Source organism: Toxotes jaculatrix, chromosome 11, assembly GCF_017976425.1.
Source record: "Toxotes jaculatrix isolate fToxJac2 chromosome 11, fToxJac2.pri, whole genome shotgun sequence".
NCBI lineage: Eukaryota > Metazoa > Chordata > Actinopteri > Toxotidae > Toxotes > Toxotes jaculatrix.
Genome location: NC_054404.1, coordinates 7,199,281 through 7,213,229, shown reverse-complemented (window position 1 = coordinate 7,213,229; position 13,949 = coordinate 7,199,281). Strand labels below are relative to the sequence as shown.

General features: G+C 40.7%; 1 protein-coding gene across 4 annotated transcripts in view; it reads right to left on the bottom strand.

Moving 5' to 3' along the window:
- The window catches only part of LOC121189655 (equilibrative nucleoside transporter 1-like), a 30,815-nt gene that overhangs the window by 7,743 nt on the left and 9,123 nt on the right, over window positions 1–13,949 (bottom strand). Inside the window, exons 1-4 of one of the 4 annotated variants that reach the window (XM_041050006.1) lie at window positions 10,329–10,433; window positions 1,705–1,795; window positions 1,444–1,525; window positions 369–550 (exon numbers count right to left, since the gene is read on the bottom strand). In XM_041050006.1, the coding sequence (XP_040905940.1) occupies window positions 369–550; window positions 1,444–1,525; window positions 1,705–1,733 (293 nt within the window). In that variant the 5' untranslated portion in view covers window positions 1,734–1,795; window positions 10,329–10,433. Of the gene's footprint in view, window positions 1–368; window positions 551–1,443; window positions 1,526–1,704; window positions 1,796–2,332; window positions 2,475–10,328; window positions 10,434–13,949 lie in introns of those variants that run through there. The other 3 variants (XM_041050007.1, XM_041050005.1, XM_041050010.1) reach the window with 3 other exon arrangements.

Here is a 13,949-nt window from a genome sequence, read left to right as displayed (position 1 = left end):
AGACATACATTCACATAACAGGATCACATCTGCCTACCGTCCTGCTCATCTGCAAGAGCGGGAAAATTAGAAACTTCGAATGTCTTGTGTAACCACATTTCTCTCAGTAATAAACTAAAATGTGGTTGCTACAAGTCTTCTCCAAAGACTTTATCTTATATGCTGGATTCTGGTCATTGTCTTAAAAGGACACCAACTATGAAGGCTAATGATCTTGCAGTATATATTTTGGCCATCAGGTTTTAACACATTGCTTCCTGTAGGTGGAGAAGTGTACATGCTACACACAAGACTGAGAGTTATATAAATCTACATGGTCCGTTTTTTTCCTTGGGAGTGAAGATGTCAGGATGCAGCAGGGTGGATACCTTTGGTGTATGAAGGAGTTGAGGCAGGTGAAAATGAGCAGAGGCACCATGGCGCACAGGGTCATCACATTGTTAAACTTCGACTCCAGCACATTGCGACTATCTCCAGCCACCGAAGTCTCGTTAGCCGACTGATTGGAGGACAGGCCAGTGGGTGGGTCCTTCAGCCTACTGGTGAAGTACTGGGGGGAAATGACAGAAGAACGCACATTTATTACAAAGGTCACTGGCTCTTGAAAGTCAACAGTAAAAGTTGCTGTGAACAATAATTTAATGAATATGGAGTCACAAGTTTGTGTCATGTGAATGTAACTTGTGGAAATGAAAGAAGCCTTTCGCTTGTTTCACAACCTTGAACTTTATTTTTCTGTAACGTTTCAGTTTCCCTGAGTTTTCTATTTTTGTTTAGCCCACGTATATCAGTGAGGGAGGACTGACAGCTCTCAACATAACACAATCAAATTAATTAATTTAAACGGTTTAAATGGTAACTTAGTCTTCAAGAAGGTAGGAGTTTTTGCAGACCTGCATTAGACAGGAATTGGTTCCAGTTAGGTGTACCTAATAAACTGCCAACTACAAGAATATTAAAAAAAAAAAAAAAAAAAAAAGAAAAGAAAAAGAAGCACAAATAAGTGCTATAAGCTATTTGAGCTTCAACAAAGAAAACCCCCGAGGGCAGGTCCAAATTAACTCCCCCAGGAAATTTAAACTGAAATTCCACAGTTTAAGAAGTTAACCCTCTGAGGGCTATTCACAAAGAATAGCTGGGGATCAGAGAGGCTACACCACTACCATGGAAATCCACCCGGCTGGAGTCAAGTAAGGCATCCTGAGTGAAACCAGGTGGTTTTGGAAGGAAAGGTAAACAAACAGTCTTTATTTTTCCTAACTGAGGTGACCTTCCTCTAAGTGGAGCCCAACCTTTTAATTAACTAACTCACTAACCAAGTCCACCAACAGGGCTCTTCCTTTCATTTCTATCTGTCTGTTGTTCCAAGGATTTACTTGATTTGTCTGCAAACTTTCTCACTAACAGAAGATTACTCTTGTCCCAAAGTGAAGCTTAACTTACCATTGTTGCCGTCATGAAGAAATTCCATGGTAAGAGGGTTCCCAAACCCAGGATGAAGAAAATGATCCATACTGCATTGTATCTGGGAAAGAGACAAAAGGAAGTTCACACAAAAGTACATCAATGAAGTCAATTATTTACTGGTTCTCATCCAAATCTTATTTTTTTCATACTGAAACAGAAAATGAAAACAACATACAGGCTGTCACAAGACTTAAAGAAAGAAACAGTTTTCTTCTTTTAAAAAAGTTTTTCTCTTACTTGTCCCGAGGTGCATTGATGGCTGTCATGGTTGTTATTAGTGAGCAGGAGGCACGTGTTCAGTCAGAGATGGATAAGGGTAGCACTAGGTCTGAAATACACAGATAAAGAGACATGTTTTAGCACTTAAAATATCTAGACTGTGCCAGCCAACTTTTTTCTTTTTTTTTTTTTATATCATCAGCAGCCATCTGTCTCTCTCTCTCTCTTTCAAAGCGTCACTTAATGTATGGACCAATACAGCAATGTAACCATGGGAATTTGAACAGAAAAAAAAATAGCAAACCAATTCAGATAAAACTGCTGGTCTGCTCTAAATTTGGTGGTTGCATGCCAGCACCAGTGCTAGAAAACCTCAAACGTCACCATGCAGACACAGCAACAACTCAGCTTCCTAATTTTTGTGTTGTGTCTTTGTCGTCAGAGTAACACAAGCAAGCCAAAAGTGGTTAAACGCTAAAGAATACAACATGATTCAAAGAAATATTGCGACTTTGTGGTAAAGTTGCACAACAGTTATGAAACTCACAAGACAACATTCACAAAGTATAAAATCAATTTGAAAAACAACATAACAATTCCCGCTCTCAATAACCCTTAAAGGAAAAAATGCCTTTTATAAACTTACATACAGCAGAGTTCAGTCTACGCAAACAGAGTCCTCTTTCCTCTGGTCTGATGCCCAACTAACGCAAAGGCTGAACAAGCCCTGCATGCTTCATTTTATACCATTAAGACGTCTAGTAGGTTGACCCCCGACTATCTCTTGCAAACTGGACCTGCCCCTCTCTGCATCTTCATGTTCATCCCTCCCTCTTCCCTTTGCCTCAAAACAGCCTGTTCTCCTCCACCCAACCCCTCCTACACATTTTCACATTTACATTGCACGCATGAGTGACGCTCTCTGGCACATACATGTCAACGCCCAGATTTCTGTCAGACAAACTGTAAATTGTGCAGGGGTAAGAATGTTCCTTGAAAAGATTCCTGTGAGACTCAAACAGTCATGTGAGACAGAAAAGCTTGAAAATGTAAAAGCTGAGAACATGAAGGTTTTTAAAATGATATTAGTCCACAATGTTCTTCAGTCTGTTACCTTTACATTATCATCTGTTCCACTCTCCGTATGATCTCATTTTTCAATCTGTACACCCAGGTCTTCTTAATTTCTCCCTCCATTTCCCTCTCTGAGCCCTCCCGCCGTCTACTAATTTCTCACCTCATTTCATGCACAGTTTCTACTCAGCACCTTTTTCATTACTCTCATGTTTGTTGCTCCCCTGGCCTTCACTGTCCTACTTTCTCATATGATCATGTATCACCTATTTTTTATTTATTTATTCTATTTTCATCTCCACTCTTGACTTATCCAACACTATTTATGATCTCGCTCCCCTCCGTTCTAGCATCTTTTCCTCCGGATCTGATGTAAGACATGCACTTAGATAGTTGTGACACCTTCTCCAGAAAATAACATTTCTTCAAGACACTTCCTCCTTAAAAAAAAAAAACAAACCAATTTGGCATGAAATCAAGCTAAACAACACAAGGCGAACTTAAGGTTGTCTCAGTAAATACATCGATCATGAGTAGTAAATGCAACAGCTCTAAATGCAGTGCACTGATGGATCAGTCATCCATTGTAAAAGGTTGTTGAAACCAATTTTAAAGGGTACACTCGAGTTTTTTTTACTTATAGTTGTGCTAAGTATCTAAGTTTTTGTTTGCTCATGTCACATACACTTCCCTGCCAATGGTTTCACACAAAGAAGGGGAGAAGAAGAAGAAGACTGCTAGTAAATTTCAGGGAAATCTGCTTTGCAAATATTTTAAGTGTAAGGAAATGTACTCGAAGCATTCCTTAGCATCGGGCAGCTACAAATTTCAACATTTGCCAAGCAGTTTTTTCTTAAATGCATTGCTCTAAAAGCATATCATGCTGGTAAGTCATGGATATTGGGTAAGTAAACATAAGACTGGCATGTATGCTTTGATTTGATTTATTCCCACCTGAATAGACTGTTGTTGGCAGCACTTCCAAAGCACACTGTCTAGTTTCTTTTTGCTGACAAACATGACGGGACCAATGATTAGGTCATGAGAATACCCTCAGCAAGGACAGAGACTGCTCTATAAGAACGGGGCCACACACACTATAGCCCATATCATGCATGTAAACTACACCAGGCTAACTAAAACCTGGAGTCTCACTGAGAAACCACTATTTATGAGAAATGTCTGTATGGCATGTGAGGCGGGACAAAAGTCCAACAGATATGAGACTGTATGGTAAACAACAAGAAATCCAAATGAGCCTGCTTACGCAGAAATTTATTGAGATCACTGCATAGACCGTGTGAATAGAAACTAGAACCTGGCAAGTAAATCAGCAAGGCCAATGTGTCAGCTGATATTAGCCCATCACTGAAATTATTAATATATGGTTTGGTCAGTGGGTAATAAAAGGTTCCAGTACAAAAATGTCAGCATCTGCAGTACACAGCGTGTCCACCAGAGAACCCTGACAAGTCTATTTCAACTGTAAAGTTTCCCGCTCAGTGCATAATTTGGTACAACTCTTTAAAGCTACATATAAAATGCTCTTTGTGTATTTTTTTTTAATTCTAAAATGTCAATATGAGTATCGGTCTCAAAAATCAGATAGGACAGATGGTTGTTTGTTACAACACTACAAAACCAGTGCAACATACTTAATGCTTTCCAGGAGACACAGTCCGAAAATGTGCCTCACTATCACCATATCTAACAGTTAATGCCCCCTACCCCCTGCCCCTGCCCCCCGCCTTTGAGTGTGGTTGTCCAAAAAAAAAAAACCCAAAAAACAGTAAACACTTTCCAACGTATCAAGTACTTCTTATCTAGCTTAACCCAGCCCTGAACTACAAAGTCCTCCTCTATACTTTTGACAGTGCCTCATTGACGTGCCTTGAACAGCCTTATGAAAAACCTATAGCCACATTGATATTTTACACTTGTGTCATATTTTTTCTCTCTTCCACTGGCTGTCATGACATACTAAAATTGCACAGCATTGCCTTGTCAGGCCAAACTTTACCATAATCACTAGTATTATAGAGACCGCTACTGCTAACAGTTTAAAACACACTGGCTTAGTCATGCCCCAGATTCCTGTATAGTATCCCTCTCTCAATCTAACATGTCACCGAACGAGCCAGCTGGCATTAGTTGCCTGGTGCCGACACACACACACACACTCACATGGGCACTTTGCAGTCTGTAGAGTGGTACAAAACTCCAGTTTGGCATCAGTCTGACACTTTAACTGGCTGACCTCTTAGCGACATCCGACTCAAACAATCCACACTCCAATGGAAAAAAAGAGCCACAGTAATTTACTGTTTCCTCCTATAAAGTCAAGGTTAAAAAAAAAAAAAAAACGAAGTTAAAATGTTGCCAAACAGGGCAGTTCAGACTCCACTGCTTGCTGTCTCATCAGGAAAGTGGTCACACACGTCCCCAAAATTTTAACTGTGTGAACTGAAAAAAATGGTCTGGTTTTGTTCCTTTTCTTTCTTTCTTTTTTTTTTTTAAACCTCATACTGTGTTATTATAAGCTGAATTTATATTTCCTACTTGAAGCTTCTTACAATAGAGTACACTGTGTTTTCCACAAGCATCTGCTGTTGGTCAGATGATTGCTGAACTCTTATCCACCTTGTGTTATGTGAAACCTCTGCTCAAAGCTACACAAATTATGAAAACAAAGTTGGCATATTTTATTATCATCAGGTTGACCTGTCATATTGTGTTAATAGTTGGTGACTTCTGTTTTTCTTTTTCTCCACATAAAATATATCCTGAACACACAGATACAACTGCATACATTTTAGCCTGAAAGTAAAAGAAGGAGATGTGGCTCCTTTGTTTTAAATGTTGTGATTCCCACATGCAGGCTCATCAGGACAGTTTCTAACTCACCAGTGTTTTTTTGTTTTTATTATTTATAAAGGTGCATGTTGAGGAAGCGTAAGGGGAATTAAGGTGCTTTGTTGCTGCTATTTCAGAGGAGGTGTGATCTGGAAGCACGGGGGATGCTAAGCTAAAACTCCCACTCTTGCTCTCTCTACTGCATCACTGACTGGCTGCTCAGGGTGCCTGTACAATGTGGGAGAGATGGTGCAAGTGTGACCTGTATCTTGGACTTGGGCAAAACCTTAATAGCAAAGGTCTGGAGTACATTTTTCTCGTCTCACTAGCATACCTCTCTAACAGCGCAGCTTTTATTCCCAGGCTGACACAGAATAATTTGATGCTGGTCATATGATGAAGCAAAGGAGCACTAACCCTTTCCCTGAGGTCATTTCCCATTGCTAGTGGAAGGAGAACACTGTAATCAAAATCATAACATTTTCTCTGCCCAGACTTAGACCGAAATGCCATTCAAGGGATTAACTGGAGTAAATGAATAACGGGGAAGTATTTCTTTCACATTAATCTGAATGTTTGTTACAGGTATGCCAAGCTCATGCCAAAAGATTTTGTGCCTGGTGTCAAATTCGAATAAACTGGACGCAATCTGGCAAACGATTCAAATTTAGAAAAATATTCTAAACGTAAAATGAAACACCTCCGAACATGGCTTCAAAGCCAGAGTTTCTTAACCCTGGTGCTTCAGGATCCAAAAAACCTGCTGGTACTCAACACTCATCGCACCAAGACTTTCACACTGCGCTCTGTGCCCTTTTCACTGTCCACATGCCACACAGCCTAAAATTATAACAGACAGGAAGCACTACTACAGTGTACGACAACAACAACAGACAAAGGACTGATTATTTCCGCAAAGCTGAAAGGAATCAGCCTCTGGGTGGAAGACTCAAACAGCAACAAGCCATCAGAGGATGTTCATCACAATTAGCCTGTTTCAAACCCGTTCCCTCTAAATGCCATCAGACGTCCAGGCTTTAAAAACATAACCTCGCCCTATTTAAAAAAGCTTCCTATGCACAACTAGTTAAAGGGTTGAGTGATGATTTACATGCTGCTCACATCTGTGCCTGACAATCAAGCTTCCAATTTCATGTAGTTCCTAGAATGACCAACACACACACACACAAACACACATAAAATGCAGCTTGCTCAACAGCCCGTTCCAAGAGCACCCAATACATTGCAGTTATGTTGCAGTACATTGACTTTTACAGCCTTGATACCTATTTCACACTTTGTTTCATCCTGTTCTTCTTTCAAGGACAGTATTACTGACTCTGTACTCAGCCTGCCACAAGAGAGCAGATTAAAACAGAGAAGCATGTACACGACTGTTGCTTCATCTCAAAAGGAAAATATGTAATCTTCTCTAAAATGTTACAGCGTTGAGAAACAACCTTTTCAAAAGATGTGTGGCTTTTGTTATTGAACAATGACGCTGTTAAAAACATCAGGTTTTGCTATATCACAAAATTTAAACGTGTATGCGGTTACTGATGAGCAGCCTTTCTTCAAATGACTCCATGCTGGCTTTGTTGAACTTATCAAAACAGCTGCTACATCTCTACCTCATACCGGTATTAGCTATTAACTATTTGGGTTGCCTTTTAAATGTGAGAGCAGCCAGTCACCCTGGCAGCGAATGCAACGTTGCATAAACATTTCACAACTTTCCATCACAGACATCACGCTGTGGTTTGGTGTAAAGCCAATCTAGCCGTCAGTAGCCATCCCTTCAAAAAGCTTGTTCACTTAGGCCTTTGGTGTCAGCCCCTGGCTTTGTTCTGGTGGCAGGATGAAACCTCACATACAGAAAAAAAATGAATAAATAAAACTCAACAGATTAAACAGCTTTTCCATCTGAACCAAAGCGATTTCAGGGAAAGTAGGCTATGAGCAGAAGGACCCTGACAGGTGGCCAAATACATAGTCACCACATCACTTCCACATGGACAGAGAGGTATGCGGGTATTCAGGATTAAACCAAGCAGACGCAGCAGGCCCAGATAACACAGTGGGGGTCCTAATGATCTAACAGACAAAGAGACATGGAAACCAATAAAATCAACTCAAACAAACCTCTAACAACACTGACCGGACCTTTATTTTCTGTGTAGCCGGGGTCAGAAATCCAATCAAAACACAAAATTTAGCTTGGCACATGTTGCGCGTCTCAAGCAGGTCTGTAGAAGATCACAGAGATGACTGTGCATTGGTATTTCACCAGTTTTTCCAACCTCTTATGTAAATGTTATCCTTTGAAATAATTAAAACACCATTGCTTTTTTCCCCCCTACAGTTTGTGCTGTCTGAGTGTTGCTCAGAGCCGACAAGTTATTTGTATTATAAAGAGTTTCAGAGAGGTTTACAAAGTTAAACGTCAGGCTTTTTCAGACCTTTTTAAAACAATACAGAATGAAATTTAATACCTGTTTCACAATTGTACTCTTCAGAGTATAGAGGAATATAACCATATATAACCATATTCCCTGACAATATAGTTGTAGTATAGTAAATCAGTGCAACCGAGACCTAGATAAACAGCAGAAATGGATGGAGTAACCAGTTAAAAATTATGATTTAATTTATGTTCATTTAACTTTTTGTAAAAATCAACATTTGCCCAGTATGAAACAATGAGCTTCCCTGCTTCTGCAGCTTGCAGTAGTGACAGCGTTTGCTACAGGTCCTCACTGAAACTCCACAAAAAATGACTGAACAACCTCCTGAAGCACAACCCAGAGCCACGACACTCCCACTTTTACTAATCAACATTATACAAATAAAAGCAGGAAACAGGGCACTAATGAGAGCGGCATAACGGTAAATCCTGGGGGGAAACCATGGAAAGAAAAAATAAGAATCACATACGAGCCAGTAGTGGGAGGAAGCATAAAAGGTCTTCAAATCCATTGTCTTCACCCTGACCCACCCCCTTTACGCTCTAAGTCATTTCCCGCCACTCAGAGACAGCAGGAACAAAGCCCGTCTCCAGCTGCCTGTCTCTTTAGTTGGTTTAACTGGTCTGGATAAATGGATGACTGATGCTGGCAGGAGCAACTCTACTTATCACCATGACTACACCATGCGTGAGACAGGGGGCCAGGCATGGTTTGCAGTCACTTTCATGAGTCAGTTTATCCTGATCTTATCTTCACACGAGTAGTTGCCAACAGCCAAAAATAAAAAACGCGTTATTCAGTCAGCATGAACGCTAATAAGTGACATCTGTTTCTTGCTTTGAATGTAGGACTGGTCAACTCAGCAAGTGGGATGGTTTAACTCCCACTCCTATAAAACAGATGCTCATGTGCACCCCAGAGGTGGGGCTGATGCTGCTGTCCCATCAGCTGTTCGGCAGAAGACAAAGTCACCATTCTAGTGCGCTCTTCTCCTTGCTTCACGGTCAGGAGAGTCGCAAATAGCACCGACACGTGTGACATGGAGGCGAGCCACGAAACACTCATTCATTCACTCACAGCCCCAGAGACCTCGTGTAATGAATTTTATAAGAATACCACATGCAAGACCGCACCATAACATCTCAGTATCACAACACAACTATATTCACCACATAGTCTCATTTAGAGTAACAAAAAGAACATTATTGGCTTGTGTTAGTGACCTACATGAGAACAGATGTGGTCCACACAAAGCTTTCAATTGACTCTTTTCTTAACATTTCTCTACTGTCAGGTCCTGTGATTCAGCAGCTAACCATGTGCTGGCACTGAAAATTTGATTACAGCAGAAAGTCACGCATCAGCTTTCTCTGTAGACAGTAAAAGTCATGTGCCCCCATGATACATCACCAGGATGCACCCGAGACTGAAGAGCTAAGTATAAAAATTTAACATCGCTTCATTAAAGTTATAACAGTAAGCAGTTGTAAAGCGCTTACTTCGACAGACAGGATTCCCAATTCCAAAATCAAGCAGAGAGGGCAGCATTTGTTTTCACTGGGTCAGTATCATCTGTGTGACAGCTGACAGTTACAGGACATCACAGCTGAGGCAGCCAATTAAATAAACAGTCAAATGCCTACTTTTGACTTTTGCTCATTTTAACATGCATTTTTCACAGTTTCACAGACCACACAAGTAATCCATTGATCATAAAGAACAATCAGCACAGTACTCCATAATGAATCTAACCCTCAGTTGCAGCCCTGAATGTTGTGGTTTGATGTCCTCTGTTGGCAGAAAACGTTAAACTTAGACAAAGTAAACAAATTTGGGGGAATAAATTGACAGCGGTGGAGCTACCGGTGCGGTAAACGACCCAGTTAGGCTACCCAGCCCCGGATCAACAGAAAAGCTTGGAAATGGCGCTAAATTTAACTGCCCCAGCTGCAGTCAACAAAAGGAGCCAAGCTGCCCTCCTGCATTGAAAGCAACGCAGCCCCTGCCTTTGTTTTTGTTTCTCGGGAACATCTAAAAACATGAAGAGTCGTAAAACAAACAAAATCAGCTAAAACATTCAAGAGACAGAGCGAATGTCATCGGAAACGAGACATCGTTTACGTTTTTTAGTCGCAAAATCCGCCTTTTAGGGTCACTTTTTTTAATTCAATGTAGGGGTTTAAACAGAGAAAACGGTCACAAACGACTGACTGTCTGTAGCAAACACACGCACACACTGAGGTGTCCTACCTTGACATTACAGTGAGCGAAGACTGGTCGCGTCTGATCGGGTCTGTGTCCTCAGAGATCAGGGGCAAACGCTCCACTCCACACACGATTACTACTACTACCACCACCACGTGTTTCCTTCATGTGCGCCTCGGAAAAGTCAGTTTCACACGGCTTCCCACAGTTTACACATATGAATCGTGTAAGAGAGAAATAAAAATATTGTGCCCAACAGTCGATTTTGCAAACAGCCATTAACTTATATTGCAGCCTGACAAATTTTTTTTTTTTGGTCTTACTAGCCAAAACACAACAACAACAAAACAGCTTTTTAGTGCCAGACGTTGAGAATAAATCGATATATACATATGTAGTAGTGGAAAGTACTCCTCTCCTCTACCACAGTTCAACATCTGAATATTTTTTACTCCACTACACACACACACACACACACACACACACACACACACACACACACACACACACACACACACACACACACACACACACACACAACTTCAAGACAAAAATGTTATGTATTTATTAAAAAATGACCATGAAACAACCATAAAGCTGAATCAACACCTCTCTTCAACGGTTTCAGCACAAACTGAACATTATAACCATCATGAAGGTATACTTGTGTTAGACTGCATTAATTTTAGCCAGGTCCAATGGAATGATTTCAACTACACTGAAGCTGTAATTATAATAATTTCCTTGATCGCCTTGAAGGCATCAGCAGGCTGAGACTTTGGGAGGCGGAGGGAATTTCCTCCTATTTTGATGTGGTATGACATTAAAATGTCATCTGCAGCCCATGAGAGTCTGAATGTCTACCAGTCGCCTAAGTCTTAGACAGTTTCCGAACCAGCTTTGTTGATGAAATATTTCTGAACTGACACGTCAACCGAAACATCCACTGATGATGTGGTAAAACCAAAGTTGCAGCTTAATGCCAGTCATTTATTGCCAATCGGAAATGGTGAAGAGATTGTGAGATGATAAATTATCAATATTATAATGCCTTCTATCATTTGCTCATGAATATATAAAGGTTAAGAATTAAACAGATTCAATACCCCGTGATTTTTTTAGACTTCAAATGTTGTGTGTGAATAAAATCATAATGAAAATTCAATACTGCCACAAACCAAAGCTCCTTGATTTGAGCATCACCCTCAATGGCCTCATTAATTCAAAGGCAGTAAAGAGACAGACACGCAGTATCATGATTTGGTAAAATATCTGATAGTAGGCAACTTTGTGTCATTTCATGTTTGATATAATTTTGCGAAAACCTCTGCAGTGATAAGTCTGGACACTGATGACAATGAATACAATCAGTCTCTAATTTAAGACACATTTGCTGGCAAATCAGTTTGCTTTGTTCTGACATACTGGCAGAAAACACTCTGCTGGATGTAATTTGCTGCTCTGCGTTGAACTGCAAAGTAGTGAAGTCACTTCTTGAGCAACAGCTGGAATCAAGCTGACCAAAAAAACAATAAATCACAGACTGCTCATGTTCCGTTTCTTCATATTTCCCCAAAAGCACAACTGAAGTATGCTCCAAAGTTGCATGACACATTAAATGATAAATAGATCATTGATAAAAATTTAGAACAAACAGGCATGGAGGGGGCTGTGCAAATTTCTGCATTATTCACTCCTAACCACAGTGTTTTTCCAAATGTGGCACATGAATTCATGCTGAGGGTCAATCCTGATCGTGTTTCGCAGTCTCAGCCATTTAGTCAAGGACAGAACAATACAAACAAAGGATCTTAAAGACAGAGTTTGCCTGAGGGGGCTTGTATTCCTGTAACTGTAGTAAAACTGATGAGAAAGCAAGGGTTTCCCCCATGCAAAAAGCAATTACAAATACTGACTCCTTGACGTCTACACAAGATGGAACGAATGGTTTCCTTCAGGAAAATTTACAATCAAGTCTTGCTATTGTGCAATACAATGTCATGCTGAAAATCTGACTGACATAAGACATAAGTAAACACATTACAATCCTCCCTTCTACTGCTTTTAGTACTGATTGTTTTCTAAAGTGTTTGCGAGAACTGACACCAGTGTATAATTTCATCATAGCACGTGGGCCTGTCTGAACCACGATGCCGAGGCGTTGTTTATGGCCAGTTTTGGGGCCGCGTATGAGTCTGTGCACACTAACTCTCAGTCTCCACTGTTTGCTCATATAGTCGTGGTAGGTACACAGTCATCCACACCCTGTCTCCCCTGTCTAAAAAAAGCTTGTGGTTTCAGAGAGCCACAGAAAACTGAGAAACTGTGTCTCTCTGCTGTTGTGAAGACACAAAACTACACTTGATTTGCAAGTTTATTTCCTGTAGTTGAAATGTTTTCTCAGCTCTCTCAGTCAGCAGCTTCTCAGTGGAACATGAAACAGCCTTGACAGGGTTTTTCCATGGAAAGGAGAGAAACAGGAAGGGATAAAGAAAATAAAGAGGGAAAAAGGGAAACGGTTAAGCAGCGACAAGAAAAAAGCGAGAGGATGTTTTCGAGACACTTTCCTCATCAGACAAACGTGGAATATCCATGCAGAAACGTGAAACTTGAGTAGAAATGTAATATGACAGCAGATGATAAAAAGCAAAGTAAAAGTCCAACACTGAAAACAGTCTCAGGTGTAGCTCAACAGGTGCTTGTGTGATCGGGGCCTTTGACACAAACTGATTTCTGTGAGGGACCTGTGTGACTGAAGAACCTGGAGGAACATTCACTTGCCTCCTTTCTGTTGCATGCTTGTAGGCATTTCTATTGTCAGACAAAGATCTTATGTCATCAGCTCCTCCACATCCTGCTAACCCGGACAGTTCCCCCATTTTTAGAACACATGTTTATGAGTAAATAAACATCATACATGTCTAATTCGAGAATATCCTGTGAAGTCTGTGGCATAAGAGGCGAGTTCAGGGCGAGGTGGAGGGCATGACATGAATGGGCTGGAAGTGGCTTTCTGACCACATACAGAGATTTAAGAGAACAGCGGTAGAAAACGAAATTCCAATGGATGGCCTCTTCAACCCCTAAATGGCTCAGGAGACACAGAATGAGTGAAGCAAATCCCATTTGGGATTAGGAATTTCGAGACCTGGCTCTGTTTTGAAGGCTTTAGGCTTGGACCGAAGCAGCAAAGACAGGCAGACAAAGAAAAAACTCCTCGGGGAGGTTTGTGAGAGGGAAACGCCTCTTCATCTTTACCTTTGGAGACCGTTCAAATTCCCAGCATAGTGTGAGTGGTCTGCAAAGGTCACGCACAAGTATGAAATCCCTCTTGATGGTTGATCCACAAATCTGCTGCTGCACGGATAAGGAATTCCTCTCAATGCAGAGGTGCATTTAGGGACAAGAGCTACATTTGACGCAGTCCATTATGGGATTCACCTCTATAGTTTAAGTCCAACAATTGGCATTAGTCCTGAAATTCACATTGTTCACATTCTTCTCTGTAACCACAGAAATGCCCCAAAATCCTCAAAACATCAGACTTTTATTTGTTGAATTCAATCCGTCCACCCCTTCAATCTTTACAGTCCTCATTTAGCAATAATTTGGTATGTGCTAAATGTTGACATATGCTTACATTTAGGGTTCAAACTTATCTAAAAA